This window comes from Perca fluviatilis, chromosome 18 (genome assembly GCF_010015445.1).
Source record: "Perca fluviatilis chromosome 18, GENO_Pfluv_1.0, whole genome shotgun sequence".
NCBI lineage: Eukaryota > Metazoa > Chordata > Actinopteri > Perciformes > Percidae > Perca > Perca fluviatilis.
Window position 1 is genome coordinate 8,069,464 of NC_053129.1, and position 20,105 is coordinate 8,089,568.

Below are 20,105 nucleotides of genomic sequence, written 5' to 3' on the forward strand. Positions count from 1 at the left end.
ACCAGCCATTCCACATCTTCGCTGCCTGGCCATACACCCGCCGTCTGATCACCAGCTTCGACCCCACCCGGAGCTGCTCTCCTGGCCATTTCCCTCCTGCACAATCCACATTGTTTCCAATAAAACACTCCTAACCGCTCATCTGTGTTTGTGTGCCTGTTCTCAGTCCTGGGTCCGACTAGAGCCTAACAGTGAGGAGTTGCAGCATCCGCCTAACCAGGCCCACATGCTTCTCTTCATAGTCATCAGATTAATAATCTAATAAAAGCAGAGGGAGGCAGGCCAGCACAGCCGATCCGGCAGGGGAGAGTTCCAAGCCCAAACAGGCTTCCTCTCCTTATGACCTGTCTCTCTTAGTTACGCTGTTATAGTTTTAGACTGCCGGGGGACTTCCTTCCTTTGACACACTGAGCTGCTCTCTCCTCTCCCTTTCTATTACCATTGGTGTGCATCCCGTCGCAGAAATGCTTGTTACTAATCCTAGCTTCTGGGGAGTTTACTCCCTGGAGTCCTTATGTTTTTTCACCCAGCGTATTTCCTTGGAGAACGTTGGCACCAAGATCCTGGTTGCAGCTGTCGCCGTGGTCCTGCTGCACTCCCTGCTGAGCTCTGCGGGGCCCTGCTGCTTCCTGCTACGTCCATCCATGCTCTGCTGGGCCACGCTACATCCTGTAACGCCCTGCAGCGCACTCATATGACATGAACTACTACGACTACCATTTGAAGTCACTGTTCCATTATTAATGTGACTTATCGTCACTGTTCATCACATCCCCAACCGGCACCGTCAGACACCGCCTACCAAGAGCCTGGGTCTGTCCGAGGTTTCTTCCCAAGAGGGAGTTTTTCCTCGCCACTGTCGCAGTGATGCTCTTGAGGGAATTACTGTAATTTTTGGGGCTTTGTAAATTACAGTGTGAGAATTACAGAGTGTGGTCTAGACCTACTCTATCTGTAAATTGTCTCGAGATAACTCGTGTTATGATTTATGACTATAAATAGAATTGAATTGAATTAACAAATTCATAATACTTCTGCTTTGTGAAAAGTAGTAGCTTCTGAACGTGGCGGTTGTGGTCAATATTGAGATCAGTCTTTGCAGTCACTAGCGCTTTTAGATTCACAACTGTGGGTGATTGTTCATGTATTTGTTTTAACCTAGTAACTTCCTTTTCAAGATTGTTCCTATTTCTCTTTAGAACCTTCTTTTGATGAGAAGTTTAGGAGATAAGATGCCCGCGTACAGTGGCTTTAGCCACATCCCAGATCATAGCAGAGAACACCTGGGGATTATTATTATCAAGCCAAAATTGTAATAGATTGTTCCAGACGAAGTAACAGAAGGGGTCACTGTTCAAAAGCGATGTATTGAATTTCCAGGTTGGAGTTCTGGGAATGTTAAATGCTGGGTCAATATGCAAAAGCACTGGGGCGTGATCCGATAGGACAATAGAGTCTATACGGCGAGCCTGGACTGCATGTTTCAAAAATGTGCAATTGTAAGCTCATTAAACTATAAAAAAAAAAAAAAGTGCAGACGAAATTGTCAAAAACAGACAACAGCTGTGTCTCAAAGACCGGGCAACAGCCAGGACGTTGAGAATCCACGCGCGCGAGGTGATGGATAGTTCCAGTCACTTCATCATGTATTCACTTCGTTGAAACAAGAGAAGAAAGCCTCACTGATGTGAAGAACAGGACAGAGATACATAAATGCTCTCTGCCTGCCATATGCCAACGCTCCGGTAAGTCCATCACCCTGTCTCTGCCCGGGCATGCCCCAGCTGCCCGCACATTTGTTGACAAACTCTGACGCGCACGCGACGGTGAAATGGCGATTTATCCCTTTAAATGTGAATAAAAACACACCCGCAGCAAATGCTCTTTCCGTTGTGATTGGTGGTATCTTGACAACTTGCCGTTTCCTTGTTTTCCTGTGACTGTGTTGATGCGACTTGTACATTACAGCCACTCAAACAGGACACGGCGGATATATTAAATTTCTTTTGAAGACTTAATTAAGGCAGCAGGCGCGTGTTGTTAAGGTGGCCGCCTAAACTAGAAAGTGCTGTGGGAAACCCTGTAAGGTGAATCAGAGTTTGGAGCATAAACATTAAGAATAGTTGTGTTGTTTAAGAACTGAGCCTGTAATTACAATGAATCTCCCCTCCAGGTCTTTTTCTTCGTGTTCTAAAATGAAAGGGATGTTCTTATGTATGAGAATGGCTGTACCTCTTTTATTCTGCGAGCGGGAGGAGAAGTAGACTTGACCCACCCAATCTCTCCCAAGCTTCAAGTGTTCTGTGTCAGATCATTTAGTTTCTTGAAGTAGTACTATGTCAGTTTTTTCAGATGCGTTAAAATCTTCTTCCTCTTTATTACGTGGCCAATCCCCTGGACGTTCCAAGTAACAATTTTAAGTGACCCAGACATACAAATTGTTAAGTTGAAAAGTAAATAGGTAATACAAGCTGAATTAGGAAAAGCTGACTACAGTAGATGACAGGAACCTAAAGCTCCAGTCGTATGGCATAACGGAAAAATTAAAGTTAAACAGTAAACCAAGATTGCAGTGTTTAACCTCCCCTATCCTGTCCCCAAACAACAGGGTAAAAGTACCCAAATGAAGTCACCAAGCACACTAAGCTTAAAGGGCCCATATTATGAAAAGAAATCACTTTTTCTGGGATTTGGGGTGTTATTTTGTGTCTCTGGTGCTTCCACATGCATGCATCCATCCATCCATCCATCTTCATCCGCTTATCCGGGGACCCCAAACTTCCCTTTCCCGAGCCACATTAACCAGCTCTGACTGGGGGATCCCGAGGCGTTCCCAGGCCAGGTTGGAGATATAATTCCTCCACCTAGTCCTGGGTCTTCCCCGAGGCCTCCTCCCAGCTGGACGTGCCTGGAACACCTCCCTAGGGAGGCGCCCAGGGGACATCCTTGCCAGATACCCGAACAACCTCAACCGGCTCTACTCCGAGCTCCTCACGGATGACTGAGTATCTCTAAGGGAGACCCCAGCCACTCTCCTGAGGAAACCCATTTTGGCCGCTTGTACCCTGGATCTCGTTTTTTCGGTCATGACCATAGGTGAGGGTAGGAACGAAAACTAGACCGGTAGATCGAGAGCTTTGCCTTCTGGCTCAGCTCTCTTTTCGTCATAACGGTGCGATAAATTGAATGTGATACCGCTGCGCCGATTCTCCGACCAATCTCCCGAGGTACCCCCAAGGTATTTGAACTCCTTCACTTGGGGTACGGACTCATTCCCTACCTGCAGTAAGCACTCCATCGGTTTCCTGCTGAGAACCATGGCCTCAGATTTAGAGGTGCTGGTCCTCATCCCACCCGCTTCACACTCGGCGGCGAACCGATCCAGTGAGTGCTGAAGGTCACAGGTCGATGATGCCATCAGGACCACATCATCTGCAAAGAGCGATGAGATGAGATCCCCAGCCCACCGAACTGCAACTCCTCCCCCCGACTACACCTTGATATCCTGTCCATAAATATTACAAACAGGATTGGTGAAAAGCTCCGCCGGAGGTGTGAGTTGAAAGTCTGTCGGACAGGGGCCTCCTCCAGACGTTCCCAATTTACCCGCACTACCCGTTTGGGCTTACCAGGTTTGTCCAGAGTCTTCCCCCACCCCCTGACCCAACTCACCACTAGATGGTGATCGTTTGACAGCTCCGCCCATCTCTTCACCCAAGTGTCCAAAACATACGGCCTCAGATCAGATGAAACGATTATAAAATCGATCAATGACCTTTGGCCTAGGGTGCTCTGGTACCAAGTACACTTATGAGCATCCCTATGTTCGAACATGGTGTTCGTTATAGACAATCCATGACTAGCACAGAAGTCCAACAACAAACAACCACTCTAATTTAGATCAGGGAGGCCGTTCCTCCCAATCACGCCTCTCCATGTATCTCCATCATTGCCCATGCGTTGAAGTACCCCAGCAGAACTATGGAATCCCCCACTGGAGCCCCATGCAGGACACTCAAGGTCTCCAAGATGGCCGAATACTCCGAACTCTTCTTTGGTGCATATGCACAAACAACAGTCAGAGTTTCCCCCCCCCCCAACCCCGCAGGCGTAGGGAGATGACCCTCTCAGCCGGGGGCTTGTGAGTATCCCCACACCCGCCCGGCGCCTCACACCCTGTGCAACTCCGGAGAAGAAAAGAGTCCAACCGCTATCCAGGAGTATGGTTCCAGAACCGAGACTGTGCGTAGAGGTAAGCCCCACCAGATCTAACCGGTAGCGCTCCACCTCCCGCACCAGTTCCGGGTCCTTCTCCTACAGAGAGGTGACATTCCAAGTCCCCAGAGCCAGCGTCTGCTGCCCGGGTCTGGTCCGTCGAGGCCCCTGACCTTCACTGCCCCCCCAGCGGTTCCTCCCACAGGTGGTGGGCCCATGGGCTGGAGAAATAGGTGCCACGTAGCTTTTTCGGGCTGTGCCCGGCCAGGCTCCGTGGCAAACCCGGCCACCAGACGCTCGCTGACGAGCCCTCCATCTGGGCCTGGCTCCAGACGGGGGCCCCGAGCTTCCTCTGGACAGGGTCTCTCTATCTCTACCTCGTTGTGTCATAGGGTTTTTGAACCATTCTTCGTCTGGCCCCTCACCTGAGACCACTTTGCCTTGGGAGACCCTACCAGGAGCACAAAGCTCTAGACAACACAGCCCTCAGGTTCATAGGGACACACAAACCTCTCTACCACGATAAGGTAATGGTTCCCTGAGAGGTCCACATGCATACAAACTTTGAAAAAAATCCATCCATGCTGTTTTGAGTGGGATATGGTTTCTGAATGTGTCCTGCCTTCAGTCTCCGGGTGAGCTGTTCAAAATCTGCATGGCTTTGTACGTCACTAGCTGAAACGAGCTGGCTAACCACTTTTATATATATGGTGTTTTTTGAAAATTAAACCATGTAAACCTATTCTGGAACAACCTTAAAATACAATTATGAACCTGAAAATTAGCATAATATGGGTGCTTTAAACATATCTTAATTTAACAGACCACAGTAACAGCTCAGGCGCTTGAGACAATATCACAACTCCAGGCCAAATAAATGACACCACTAGAGCTACCCCAAAATGAAAATTACTGAATTGTATGTAAACCCGAACATGGGCTTTGTGCCAGTCACTTCTTGAATATGAAATACCAGGGCGATATAAAAATAAGTTGATGAAATAAAATTCAAAGCGCTGTAGTCATAACAGTAGGTTATGGAAAAGCATTATAGTGAAGTGTAAAACTAATTTGAAACTAAAGTATACCAATTTTTGTACACTACAATAATAAAAAAAATGAAGCAAGCGGTCACAGCAATTAAAACACCCTGTTACCAAGGAGAAAAGTTGCATGTAGATTCAGCTCCGCTGCTTAATCAGTCTGTCAACAGTATTTATAACAACCAAACAGCAGAAATAATGTTTGATGGGGGTGGAGAACAAACGTTGCCTTATTTAAGAGTGTCCAAAAATGCAGCAGCAGACTCAGGTTATCAAAAATGCGGATCCGACTTTCGTGGAGGCACCACAGGCGGGCTGGATAAGCAAACCCACGGTACATATTGTGGCGGGCCAACACTTTCCCCACGGCATCAAACTCTCGCCGCTTCCGCAGAACCTCCGCAGATAAATCAGGGTAAAAGCGTAGCCGAGAACCATCATGGCCTCTCTTTGGGAGAATTGTAGAAAATGCACCAAGACACTCCTCGGGGGCTTGTTTGGAGCCGGGAATGAAGCCAGGGCTCTGTGGGCGCGTTCAGTGGTCAGCGGGTAAGCCGACTAAGGTCGGTAGTACAGAGTGGAGGAAGTCCACGAGAGGAGTACCGCCTTCGGCTTTCTCTGGGAGGTTAACAATCTTCAAATTCTTACGCCGGCCACGATTTTCCAAGTCGTGAAATTTCAGCTGTAGCAACTCCACTGTCTTCTCCATGGCCTTTAAGTGGCTGTGGTCCCCTAATACTGTATCTGAAGTCTCTTTCCAGAAATTCAGCCTTGGTGCAGAATTACAGTCACTAGAGCCAGTCCCACAATGAGCTTTCCTTAGTATGTGCCATTTCTGTGTCTGTAGCTACTGAGGAAGAGAGAGGGGGGGCAAGGTGGAGCACTTACTCCAGTCTGACTCCTGTTCCTTCCGTGCGTGACACTCTTATATAGGCCTTTAGCATGTCCCATTATCAATGGACACTGAGCTATTTTGATGTACCTCAATGAACATTTCTAAATACGCATTCATATAAGACTCTCGTTACTCTCTTTTGAGAGTAACATAATATTAAATCTCCATGGCTTGGAATTTGGTGCTAGCTTTTCAAATTCTATTTCACAAATCAGAGCAGAGAGGTCTGAAAGAATCCTAGCGTAGTAACAGCAGTTTAAATCTATTCTTGAATAAGAATCATGCTCATGAGAGTAGAAAGAGAACACTTTCTCCTCTGAGTGAAGCGTTTTCCATAATAACCACCCAAAAATATTTGAATTTCATACTGGAGTAACATAATATGAAGATCATTAATGCATTTGGGATCATCATAATTAGGACTATATGAATTCAATTGAATAACCTCTTCATGGACTAACAAGCCTGTAACAAATATATATATATCTACCATATAGGTCAGATTTAGCTTCTTCTAGGGAGAAAGGTATATTTTTACAGTCCCCCTATTTTATGTCCCCTTCAATGCAATGAAAGAGGTGCTGCATGGTATACAGTCAGCTCCACCTCAATTACATGAGACTTAAATATCAATATTTCTCAGAAAGTTGTGAATGAAGGCAGTTTGTTTTCCTCCTTTGGCGTCGCTAGGGATCCCGATGATGCGAACATTGCATTTACGGCTGCGGTCTTCGATTTGTTGGATCTTTTCTCTTAATGGGATGTTTTCTAAGTGTGGATTGGCATATTTCTTCTCCATTTCAGTCAGCCGGTGGTCGTTATCTGTAACTGCTTCCTCTACCACCCACAGTTTGGAGGATGTGTCCTTTATAACTTCTTGTAAAGAGTCTAACCCTTTAAATCAAATGCCATACCAATCTCCTCTCAAATAACATCTCTTATAATCACGGTGAGCTCTGTGCGATCCGTGACTGAGTACATGGCAGAATTGCTCCGCAAATTGCGATCCTTCCCCAAAATATATTTCAAAAATTGCAATTCAGGACATTATGTAGTCTTGACTAAGAGACAGTCAAAAGTACAAACTTTTATCAGAGGATGGAGCGACCGAGACATGTTCACTTCATGCTGCCGAAACAGGAAACAGTCTTTTTTTGTTGCTAATTTTTATTGAAATGAAAAAAATCAACCCACACATTTCCATACATTGTCACGTACATGGAATTCAAATGTTTAGGGGGAAATAAAGGAATAATCCGGAGACCCTGACATACCGTATCTGAGATGGCAGATCTTGAGGTACCGGTCCAGACTGACCACGGTCATCGTGATGAGGCTCCCACAACCAAAGAAGAAGCCTGCCCAGCCATAGAAGCGGCAACCTTCCCAGCCGAACAACCAGCGGTGGGACAAACTAGACACAATGAAAAAGGGTTTTCCTGTCACTGCAGGAAGGGGGAGCAGAAGGGGAAGCATGCAAGGAGATGAGAAGGAAGAAGATAAATGAACAAGAAGCATGAAACAGGAATGAGAAGGAAAGGAATGGAAGTTGGTGGAAGTAGGGTTGGAATAAGAGAAAGGGGAAGACAGAGAAAAGAGTAAACAGAAAATTATTAGATGATGTCAGGGTGAGCAATGTGCCCTTTTAGTAGGCTTTAGTACTTCCTTCTTTTGTTTTGGCTGGCTGGTAATGGGTGGGGCTTATCAATTAACTGCAGGTAAGAAGACAAAGGGCCCTATTTTAACAATCTGAAACACAAGTATGAAACGCAAAACGCAAGTAGCTTTGTGGACGGATCTCGGGCGCTGTTGCTATTATACCGGCGGGATAAATGACTCTTGCGCCCGACGCAAATCTAAAATGGGTTGGTCTGAAGTAGCTAGGTGTGGTTTGGGCGTAACGTGAAAATAACCAATCAGAGCGTTATCTCACATTCCCTTTAAGAGCAGGCGCGCTTGTTCCATGGCGGATTGCTATTATGACAGTGGATTTGCCTGGCGCACGCCAGCGGGAGCTATCCGAAGTAATAAATGCCCGTCTTGGCCAGGTGGCGATGTTGCTGCGGCCTCTTGTGCGCATCTCGTCAAGTCTGGAGAGGATTGCTGCAGCCATGGAGCGTGGGCCTCCAAACGCACCACCTGCACCTGTTGTGCCCCTTCCTCCTCCCCCTACTCCATCTCCGTCCACCCGCTCCATCAGGAGCATATCGCGCATTACTCCCGGACCAGATTCTGCCGGAGTGTCCAATCCCGCCGTAGTTCAACATCACGTCTCCTTAAGTCCTCTAATATTTCCTCATTTATGTCATCAACACATCCATGATTGTGTAATGTTGTGTAAAACACAACAAGCCACAAAGAATGCTGCAACTTTTTGATGACTGTAGTTTAAAGTGCCTCCTGACCTATCTGAACACCTGAAGCGCATTTTCAATAATATTTTCCTTTTGTAATTATGTATGGTTTGCAAAAATGGGAACTGCTGCGTCCGTTTAGATGAGAGAAGTGTATGCGCGTTGTGCACAGGCTACATTATGGCCAAGCATGCACCCCTAAAATAGCATCTGAATAATGCGCTACTGACTTTAGACTAGCACCACTGACTTTAGACTAGCACCACTGACTTTAGACTAGCGCCACTGACTTTAGACTAGCGCCACTGACTTTAGACCAGGTTTTTCCTGGTCACTGGCGGAATTGTTTTCTGAAACTGCAAAATAGCACCAGGTAACGTTTGCGCCTGAACACGCCTCCTGTTTTTGCTTAACCGACCACAGGAGCGCAAATACATTCCCTAATTTACCGACGTGCGTCTGTGGAGGGAAAAGTCCGCTGTGCGTCGGGTGCAAAACAGGAATGATACATGCGTCGGTGTACAAAGGCAATTGGGCTGGGTGCAAGATGGGGCCCTAAGTCTCAACAAGCTGAGAAGAGACTCTTGTCGCGGAATCATCGATGTTCTGTGTAGCTTTTGACACTAAAGAGAGATTTGATTTTGGAGCACCTTTGACTGTGGCCTTGAAGCCCGAACACCTTTTATTACCAGAGTTTTCTTTTCGACCAACCACTGATAACAAAATTTGAACGAGACACCATCAACAGCCGAAGACGGGGCTGGTCACTTGTGTGGAGCTGCTTTGACGAAAAATGTCAAACAATTTTTTTCTTTATTTGAATAAAACCTTACATTCAACACTTAGACAACAAATCCCAGTATATTCAAAGGATAAAAAGCAGGAATACATGTGACAGCTCCTGTGGCATCTTGCGACAAGTGACTCATTATCAAACATAAAAGGGAAGTGAAATATGAAAGGAAAATGATTGGACTGCTGATTGTTGACATAAACACAAAGCATTACTAGTAATTGTTGTACTTAAGCTTCTTTGGAAGGTTATAGTCATGTCTTAAAGCAGCAGTAAGCGATGCTGCGCCAAGATTGTTGATATATAAATTCAACTGCCAAACAAATACAACCCATTCTTCAGAATCTCCGCCCCCCACATTCATCGACTAAACGAAATATGGCAGAGTCAATGTTAGGTTGTGGATTAGCAAACTGACGCTACAGTTGTAAAGTCAACCAGTTGGAAGCAGCCATCACAAACAATAGCAAAGGTTAAAGTGACCTATTGAAAACGGCAAACAATGAAAGAGCCAAACTAATGTTACTCATCCTCTATTACTTATCGGTTTTCATTCCTTTGAGTTCACGGAGGTTTCTCTAGCGTTGAAAGCCTCACTGATGTTAACGAGGCTCTTCCTCCTTTCTTCTTTTTTAATTAGTATTCTTCAGATTTTTCCACTCTTCTTCTTGATAACTTCTGGCCGGCTGGCGCACATTCACATGCTGCCTCCCCCCCGCCCCCAGCCTTTGCTTGCACGAGCAAGTGGCCCCACCTGTTCCTGATTGACTGGAATAGTGTTTTGTGGCTTGTGCGCTCCTGTTTGTTTTCCATTTATAGAGGCAGGGCTGTGTAGGAACACCGGATTTTAACCACACACAAAAAATAGAGAGCTAGTTGACCGTGAGGAGATATTCGCTGAATTTGAGAAAAAGTGTATTGGATTAATATCGCTTACTCCACCTTAAAGTGTGAATGCTTTGGTAGCTATGGTATTTTTTATGGGACTTGTAATAACCTTGTCCTTTAAGTTGGGAATACCCTTTACACACAACACAGGTTAATAAGTTCATAACAAGGTCTGAGTGTAGCTACCTCTTATTGCAGCAAACCACAAGTAACTCCCTAGCCCCTTTTACACAGAGATTCCACAATACTGCCATAAAGAAGATTGGCATTACACAGGCTTTACTTTTATTACACTGAACTAACCAATGCCCGCATAGTCTATATCGACAACGTTCCACTTCTGGGATTGTTCAGGTGCCGCTGGAAATTCTGCCGGATGTCCCTCTTTTTAGGCCGGATGTCCCTAACCTTCCGCTTTCTTTGTGTTGGCATTCTAAAATCCGGTCGATTAATGAGGACTACGGTTAACTGCTCCTCAGATCTCTGCAGGGTAAATCCAGACAGCTAGATCTGTCCAATCTGAGTTTTCTGTTGCACAGCTAAACAACTTTTGAAGCTACAAATGTTCCACCAAAACAAGTTCCATCCCAAGGCTATTTTGCAGAGGCATCGTCATTGTGTCCAGAGCTAAGCGCTTCCCAAGACTATTGTGATTGGTTTAAAGAAATTCCAATAAACCAGAGCATGTTTTTTCTGTCCGTTTTGGCTCTGGTACTACCTCTGCTGCAGGCTTAACGGCAGAGCAAATGAGTCCCCCCCCATTCCGTGTTCATACTTTTTTTATAAAGAACGACAAGGCAGAATAGCGGCACAACATTCCTGGACAGGCTTTGTTAAAGGGGCTCCTGATTGTTGTAGTCTGCAACAGATGATGGCCTTCTCCCTAGAGAGCTGGATAAACCATGACCCATGTGGCAAGCCATGGCCAAGAGGTACAAAAGAGATAAACATCAAAACCTCTCGAGGCAAGATGACAGCATGAGACATTATGACTTCTTGGAATCACTGAAAACCGAGCGGGGCAAGGACACACGGTTGCTCACATGTTCAGAGGCTTGATCAGTCATGGTAATAACAGCAAATAAACTTTCAGCTCTACAAATAAGGCAGTTATTTAGTTTGCCCTGTGGCCAGCCGCCTGGTTTGGCAACCATGGCTGTTTTTGGTATTCCAGCTCATGTGGAAAGGATTATTGCGTAAATGGAAATTATTTACAGAGATGAAATTTGGCATCTAGTATAGGCTCTGAACCTATCTCTCCCAGCAAACATCATTTGCTCCATTTTTTGGAGTCCTTTTATTTTCAAGATTTCTTTTACATTTGTATTCAATTGGGGAAGATTTGCCACCACTGTATGCAATATTATGGAGAAAAAAACACATCCACACTAGTATACATTTAACAGTGTAATTAGATTTAATTGAGGGGCGAAAACTGTACAGTAATTTCATTCCAATATGCTATACAATACACTTCCACCAAATATTGTAAAAGGAATACAGTAGTTAAGTTTTTTATCAGGTCATGTGCATGCAGGTCACACATTTATACTGTTACAAACAGCTCAAGCTAACCTAGTTGTTGTGTCCCCCAGAGACCGCGGATCGTGTTGTCCAGCTGCAGCCCAGTCGCATGGCAGTTCGTGAAATAATAACATTCCAATTTCGTGGTGACCACCACAAAATATAGTAGAAAATCGTTTCCCTGTACACGAATCAATAGATCAAAATAACATGACCATTTCACGAACTGCCGTGAGACCGGGTTGATAATAAAGACATGCAGCCACTAAAGGTTAAAGGAGAATTCCGGTTGATTTTAACACATAGCTCTGTTGTTTGTAAATTTGGAGTGCTGTCAGTAGCTAGAACGAAAACAATCTGTGCTGCCTACACCGTGTTATCCTCCTGCTATCGTAAGAACCCAGGAGGCTGAAACAGGGCAAGTTTTAAACGTGCTTTTAATCTCTTAACATGTTCAAAATATCATTACAAGTGCCTACCCATGTGAAGTGATTCCTTCCCAGTGAACACAGTGAATCTGACTATAGTAGATGTGAAAGAAATGCTTTGCTAATTCAGCTCTGTTTAGTTCTGGTGTTGAGATGGCAAGACAAGTTCTTAGGGACCGTCTACAAACTACAACACCGAAAAGAGATACAAAAATATTTTCATAAATAGGCATATGCTTATTTTTATTAAGTAAATGCAGCAGGAGACAAGTTATAATCGAGGTAAGTTTGGAGACACTACCTTATTCAATCATTAAATTAATAAAGTTTCTTTTTCTCTTTTCGGTGTTGTACTTTGTAGACGGTCCCTAAGCACTTGTCTTGCCGTCTGAACACCGGAACTAAACAGAGCTGAATTAGCACAACATTTATAGCCTGGTTAAACCCTGACAAACTTCCGGCAAATTTGAGATTTGCTCTGCAAGTCAGTCTGGCCAATAGCCCCAAAATCGAGGCACCAATCACAACTACATCTACTGCAGTCAGATTCACTGTATTACGTTCCATGTGAGAATGAGACTAGCTTTCACGGATGAGTGTATGTCTTTCGTATTTCTAGATGGGTTTGTGCTGTGTTAAACTGACTCACCCAGAATATGCATGGTTTCGCGTCTGAAGCTGGCTGCTGTCAATCAGCTGACCACGCCCACTTCTCTAAAGACACTAAAGTGATATCATAACAATACTAATTTTTTAAAAGAAAAGGCTACATAATTTCCTAGCCACAGCTTCTTTATTGTTGAAAATATTACTCAAACTTTTCTGTCGGGTCTATGATATCTGCTTGGTAGTGACGCAAGGGGAAATGTCAACATATTAGGATTTCTTCTCTAGGGGGCAAATACACCACAAATTCTATTGAAACGAGGCCGTTTTTACTTCTAATTGACAAAAGTGTTGGTCAAGTAAAGATTGTCCATCACAATACATCAGAATCAGCTGCGAACACATACAAAGAAGTTGACTCTGTGATGGTTTTATTGGTGTTAAAGGGTTAGTAAAAATCCCCTGGTTTCTATTAATATGCATACTAAATTCTAATCAGTAGATGTCAAGATGACTTGCTCCGGACCAAAGTGTTATGTGGACACAGGCCAACCGAAGCAATCAGTTTAGTGACCTTATCATCTTTAGGTCCCATGGGGCAAAAGCTATTTCAATAATGGAAAATATTCATAATCTTAATGTATTCAGCTGCTCTTGTTCTCGAGATTGTACCGCATTGTTCTGTGCAAGACAAGGTTATTGTGAGCTACAACTATCACTATTACTTGAATTTATCCTTATCAGTGTTTTGGTCTTGAAAAGGCTACAACTTGATTGTCAATTTTGGACGCTTTAAAGGTCCCATGACATGGTGCTCTTTGGAGGCTTTTATATAGACCTTAGTAGTCCCCTAATACTGTATCTGAAGTCTCTTTCCTGAAATTACAGCCACTACAGCCAGTCCCACAATGAGCTTTCCTTAGTATGTGCCATTTCTGTGTCTGTAGCTATTGAGGAGGTAAGAGGGGGGGCAAGGTGGAGGATGGGGGTGTGGCCTTGACCAACTGCCACTTTGCTCGTTTGAAAGCCATTTTTTCTCATTGGCGGGCCAAATTCTCTGGGCGGGCAAAGCAGAGAAAGGGGAGGTAACCTTGCTCCTTATGACGTCATAAGGAGCAAGATTCCAGATCGGCCCATCTGAGCTTTCATTTTCTCAAAGGCAGAGCAGGATACCCAGGGCTCGGTTTACACCTATCGCCATTTCAAGCCACTTGGGGACCATAGGCAGGCTGGGGGAACTCATATTAATGTTGAAAAACCTCATAAAGTGAAATTTTCATGCCATGGGACCTTTAAGAGACTAGTTTTGTTTGGTATATCATCATTTCATGGAGAATAGAGAGCTAGTTGACCATGAGGAGATATTCGCTGAATTTGAGAAAAAGTGTATTGGATTAACATCGCTTACTCCACCTTAAAGTGTGAATGCTTTGGTAGCTATGGTATTTTTTATGGGACTTGTAATAACTTTATCCTTTAAGTTGGGAATACCCTTTACACACAACACAGGTTAATAAGTTCATAACAAGGTCTGAGTGTAGCTACCTCTTATTGCAGCAAACCACAAGTAACTCCCTAGCCCCTTTTACACAGAGATTCCACAATACTGCCATAAAGAAGATTTTCATTGTAAGCACCAATGAGAAAACAGATCAACCAGGGGAGGATTAGTGAGGATTACAGCACTGAAGTATTATGCAAGGTGAAAAACATGTAATTACATAATTTCAGTTACATAACGTCTGAAAATACCTATTGATACTCATTCAATAAAAGAATAAATAATAACTTTCCAATTGGTATATATAAGGTATTATGTTATGGTATGGTATGTCACCTATATATTTTTAATTAAAAAAATAATCTATCAGGTTTTTTTTCCCTCTGCCTCAAGCACAATCTGTACAGTGGCAGGATTTTTATTTACCTGATCACCACTCAGCAGAACAGTATGTGCATCCTCACTAGACCAATGCATTAGTGTAAAATGTGTAATGAGGTACATGAGGTACAGCTCCTGTTAAAATGTCAAGTGACCATTGTGAGTAATTTAGGCTATTGTAATGCTAATGTAATCAGAGAGCAGAGGTAATTAGGGAGTGATTGTAGTAGCCTGGGTAGACCGTGCCATAATTAGGGAGCGCATTGAGCCTGATTTTGATGACACAAACATAACCTCTCTTAAAATAATCGACTGCTTCGCACTGCTGCACCAGTAAGAGCAAATTAGGGCAACATGTTACATGGACGTGAATACATGGATGGTACACTATGTTCAAGGCTCTGGGTGTTATGCAGGGAACCTATACTGGACCTAGAAGCTAAATTATCAAATATAAAATACATTAAATTCCAATGAAATCCAGTGAAAGAAGAAAAGAGAAGACAAGAGAGTAGACGTGAAAGCATTTAGAGAGGGCATGAAAAACGCTAATCATTGATTTTTAACCATTTAAGAGCCACTTGCAATCACAGCATCCAAAAGCCAAGAGTCAGAAAATGACTGGGTAGTGGGAAAAGGTGGATGCAATAAACAGAGAAACGTTTAAGGTTAGACATCTTTGGCACAAATACAACTGCATTTTATATTCTTTAATATTATTATAATCATTATTTAATACAAGAAAGGAAATGCTTATGAGTCAAAGACTGAAAGCCTATCTATTGGATGTTATATGTTTGTGTATGCTACAACATGTTATGAAACTGTTGCCTTTTTACCATAGACTGTAAAAATAATGAAGAAAGATTCTTTCTTTCATTCTTTAAACAGGTCTGTGTGTGATTTTTAAAGACAAAAAGTCCATGGAGCTCTGTACAAATACTATTGACCGTCGCAATCAACAGCATCCAAAGTGATCACCCATGTCTCCATGATTGCATGGTTGAAATTGAAAAGTAGCATTTAAGACATTACATTGATGAAATGTCATCAGACAGATATGTTGGGCCTATTATTGGCAGCAGCCTTAAAATTGCACATTACACAGTCTGTGCAGATAGCAGCTGCGGTGAAGCTCAGTTTGTTGAAAAAATGTAAGGGAGATGGCTTTTGAAACGAAATTTGATGTACATAATGATTAATCAAAGGATGTAAATGTTGCTTTTTACAAACTTTTTGGAAGAATATAATTTAATCAAATAATGGAAGGTAAGATTTGGCTGCCTGGCTGATTTAGTTGATAATTGTAACAAGATGTTTTCAACTGGTGGTATGACCCATTTTGGAATAAAACTCTTTAGTTATTCTCAATATGCGGTTACATGGCATGTTTAATAACACTTATTTTACTGTGTATCTAGCTACGGGGCAAACACATGGGCTGCTAAACTGGCTTCACTTCCTGGGCACTTGACTCTGGTTGACTTTGACTTTAAAATAAATAAATTAATCAATGCAAATTCAATGTATGAAGAAGGACTGAATGAGAGAAAAATGTAGGGCCTAAATGATATTTATTCAAAATTAAACGTACATTATGTAATTTTCTGCCGCGAGGGGTTTCCTGTCAAGCTGGATGTAAACACAGGCTTTTGATCACGTTGTGAAGTTGCATGGGATTATGGGAGTTGTAGTTTTCATTGTTTAAATCACTAGGTAATTAAAATGTTTCTCTTCACATACAAGTTTATCCATTCAAGTTTTATTCAAGTCACGTTTAGTAAGGTTTATCCATGTCATTCTAATGAAAAAGCTGCAGTTGGGGGTGGCTGCGGTGGAGACAAGATGGGGGGACGGTAGTGGATGGCTAACAGAAACCTCCTTAAGCAGAAATGGATAAAGAAAAGGGTCTTTTAATAGCAAGTTACGTTTCAAAGCCCTTCCGGATGGTTCTCTCAACAAGACTAAAGTTATTTGCATGTACTGTCGATGTAAATTGAGTTACCACTGGGGTACGTGGAGTGTCAAATACCACTTGAGCATTAACAACTTGAAAATATCCTGTTTAAAGAACATTTAGAACAGATAAAATATGTGTGATTAGTTGCGAGTTAACTATGGACAATCATGTGATTACATGTTTTAATCGATTGGCAGCCCTACTAAAAATATTTAATGTATCTAACAGTGGCAGTGTGATTGTTTAGGTTGGTGCTCAAATTATGTTTTTTTGGCTTTTTCCCTTTCCTTTATTGTGTTATATATCTTTTTTTTGGGCATGTAATAGGTTTACAAAGTGAAAAAGTCCAAAGTCCACCCCAAAGGGACTTACCATCTCCAACAGAAAACACTGTTCACAAACTGCTCCAAACAGCTCTATTGTAGTCCAGCCTTTACTTCAGAGACAAACGTGCGTCACTTTGTAACACGTCATAATCCTCGCCTAGCTGCTAGCGTGGCACGCCCTCATACTCTTCATATTCTGACTGGCTAGTAGTCCTTACCTAGCTACTGCGCATGTGCGACTCCCAACAAAGATGGAACAGAAGTGAGATGCCTCACTCTGTAGCTAAAACAGAGAGCTCAACACACAAGAGTGAAAAGAGGAGCTGCAGCAATGTGCAGTACAACCAAAACATGGTGTTTTTTGAAAATTAAACAATGTAAACCTGTTCTGGTGCAACCTCTAAATACAATTATGAACCTGGAAATGAGCATAATATGAGCACTTAAAAATTTCTCACGATTTCATATCATCTACTGTCTTTACTAACATAAATGACTTAAATCCATCTATCCACTATTTTTTTTCCTCCACTAGTTGACCAAGTCAATCTGATATGCTTAACTTTAGTTTTTATGCAAAATGGTTTCCTTGATTTTTTGTGACATGTATTCTTTTGTACTATAGTAACTGCACACCTAAGCCAGTACCTGATATGCCAAAGTCGAAGATGGCTAGATTAACAGTCATGAGCTCAGGAGGCTTCAACTTGGTCTTGCGTTTGATGGTCATATAAATGACATAGCCATTCCCTGTTGCAGACATGATTCCTGTAAGATAGAGAGAGAAAGAGAGAAAGAGGGAGATTGAGCAATATGGGCTCACAACAGTATGACAGAAGAGACTGTTTGTGAATGCTGTCAAAATCCCAAACAAATCCTGTTCATAAAATTTTAAATCTGTCTTCACTGTCATCCGATTATCGGCTTGGTGTGTCAGCGCCTTAAGATGGAGGACTTTGCCTAGCTTTCTTAGCCACATCTCAAATGAAGGCACAGCGTCAGACTTCCATAATCGCAATATAATTTTTTTTTGCCAGTACATTACCCAGATACACTGGCCATTTATCCCTGCCAGAGTTCAAAGCAATGTCATTTGTAGACCCCAGAATGACCACAAGGGGGTTGGGCTCCCATTGCTTGTTAAAGGCTTTTGAGTAGAAAACAAATACATAAGACCAGAATGAGTGGAGGTTAAGGCACATCCTAAATTGGTGTGTAAATGTAGTAATTGCTTCTACTATCTCTTCAATAGAATAATAGAATAATGTCCTTGTCTAACTGCTTCATTGCTAAGATGAGGGAGGTTCAGCTCTGAGAGAAATTACCTAATTATGTCTTGGGCATGATTACAGTTTGACTAGAACTCCATAAAACGTGCGTTTATTTCTTTTAGGTCAGTAAGAACCATCCCATTGTCTGATTTTATAGCCTGAGAGGCTTGGGCCTTGCTCCATGCTGTGCCAACAATTTCTGAGGTTTGTCTCCTATTTCAAATTGCATCTGTTTAATTATGTTCATCTGCTTACAAACCTCAGCAGATACAATTGTATTGTACTCATCGCTATGGGAGACTATGGTATTCAATGTATCTGGATCTGCCGAGGATTTGTAAGAATGCTTTAGTTGAGACAGAGATTCGTTTAGGTCCACTAACCTCTTTTCTGTTTGTTTCTTCCTGCCTGCTACATAGGATATAATGCTCCCTCTAAGCACTGCTTTGATCGAATCCCACAGTACTGAATCGTCCACATCTCCATTGTCATTTGTAGCAATTATTTCAGCTAGGAGCATGAGCCCCCCCCCCCCTAAAAAGGGTCTAAAATCGCCCATGCTCGTTGCTTTACGCAAGATTGATTACAAAGACAATTTGAATCTCTTTGTTTCCCATCAATAATTTTAGAGCAGGTATTGACAACATTGTTCAGGCTGTTTCTGTCTTTCACTGTGAGGCTGTGAAACCAGCATATAAAACATAAAGTGATAAGGCTTTCGATAAAAGATTGATCAAAAAGACGTTTACATGTGTTTTTTGCCCCCAACGGTGCCTTCCAGGCACTGGTTATGGTTAGGGTTAGGGTTAGGGTTAAGGTTAAGGTTAAGGTTAGGGTTAGGTGCCTTGAAGGCAGCGATCGCAGCGCTGCCTGGAAGGAGCAGTTGGGGGCAAAAAACACCATCGAGCCAAAAAGACAGAGAATGATTGGCCTGACAGAAAAGGAGTTCAGTTTCCTGAGTAAGTGAATTCTTTGTTGCCTCTTTTTCACAATTCAGTATTAACACTGAATTTAAGGTGGTCATCAAGAACGGTACCTAAATATTTATATGAGGTGACCAATTCAACCTTTTCATTGTGAATGATGGACTACCAGGCTGTAGGTTTAATGGGTCTAAAATTGAAGAAAAGTTCCTTGGTTTTTTTGACATTTAAGTCCAAGAAGTGTTTGTCACACGAAGAAACTAAATCAGGGAGAGCCTTCCCATGATCAGATGCTGAACCTTGGAGAAGGGACAGCCATACAGTGCCATCTTAATTTTTTTTGAATTATCTGTTTATTGGATTTTACATAGTTATAAAACAAACAGGCAAACAATACTGTTCCATACAATAGTAATTGCAGATGTAAATTCAACATATCACAGGACAGATACCAACCCCCCACCCCACCTCCCACCGGCACCTAGCCCCAACAGATGGGGACATATAGTTGAAAAGTAAAGAAAAACAGAAAAAAAAAATGACGGGTTAATAGAAGAAGAGAGCACAAGGATAAATACACAGGTAAATAAAATAGAAAAGAACAGATAAAATAAATGATACTAAAAATAAATAAAATAAACTAACAGAGAAATAGGATAAAAAAAAACACCATCTAAGTTGGCAGATCATAAATATACAGTACAGGCCAAAAGTTTAGACACACCTTCTCATTCAATGCGTTTTCTTTATTTTCATGACTATTTACATTGTAGATTCTCACTGAAGACATCAAAACTATGAATGAACACATGTGGAATTATGTACTTAACAAAAAAGTGTGAAATAACTGAAAACATGTCTTATATTTTAGATTCCTCAAAGTAACCCTTTGTTTTTTTGATAGCGCTGCAAACCCTTGGTGTTCTCTCAATGAGCTTCAGAAGGTAGTCACCTGAAATGGTTTTCACTTCACAGGTGTGCCTTGTCAGGGTTAATT

At 42.5% G+C, this 20,105-nt stretch overlaps 1 protein-coding gene across 2 annotated transcripts in view; it reads right to left on the reverse strand.

The window, feature by feature from the left end:
• Positions 1 to 20,105, reverse strand: part of opn5 (opsin 5) — a 77,207-nt gene that overhangs the window by 20,006 nt on the left and 37,096 nt on the right. The window contains exons 3-4 of one of the 2 annotated variants that reach the window (XM_039780983.1): positions 17,563 to 17,682; positions 7,428 to 7,598 (exon numbers count right to left, since the gene is read on the reverse strand). In XM_039780983.1, coding sequence (XP_039636917.1) covers positions 7,428 to 7,598; positions 17,563 to 17,682 — 291 coding nt within the window. The remainder of the gene's footprint in view (positions 1 to 7,427; positions 7,599 to 17,562; positions 17,683 to 20,105) is intronic. The other variant, XM_039780984.1, reaches the window with a different exon arrangement.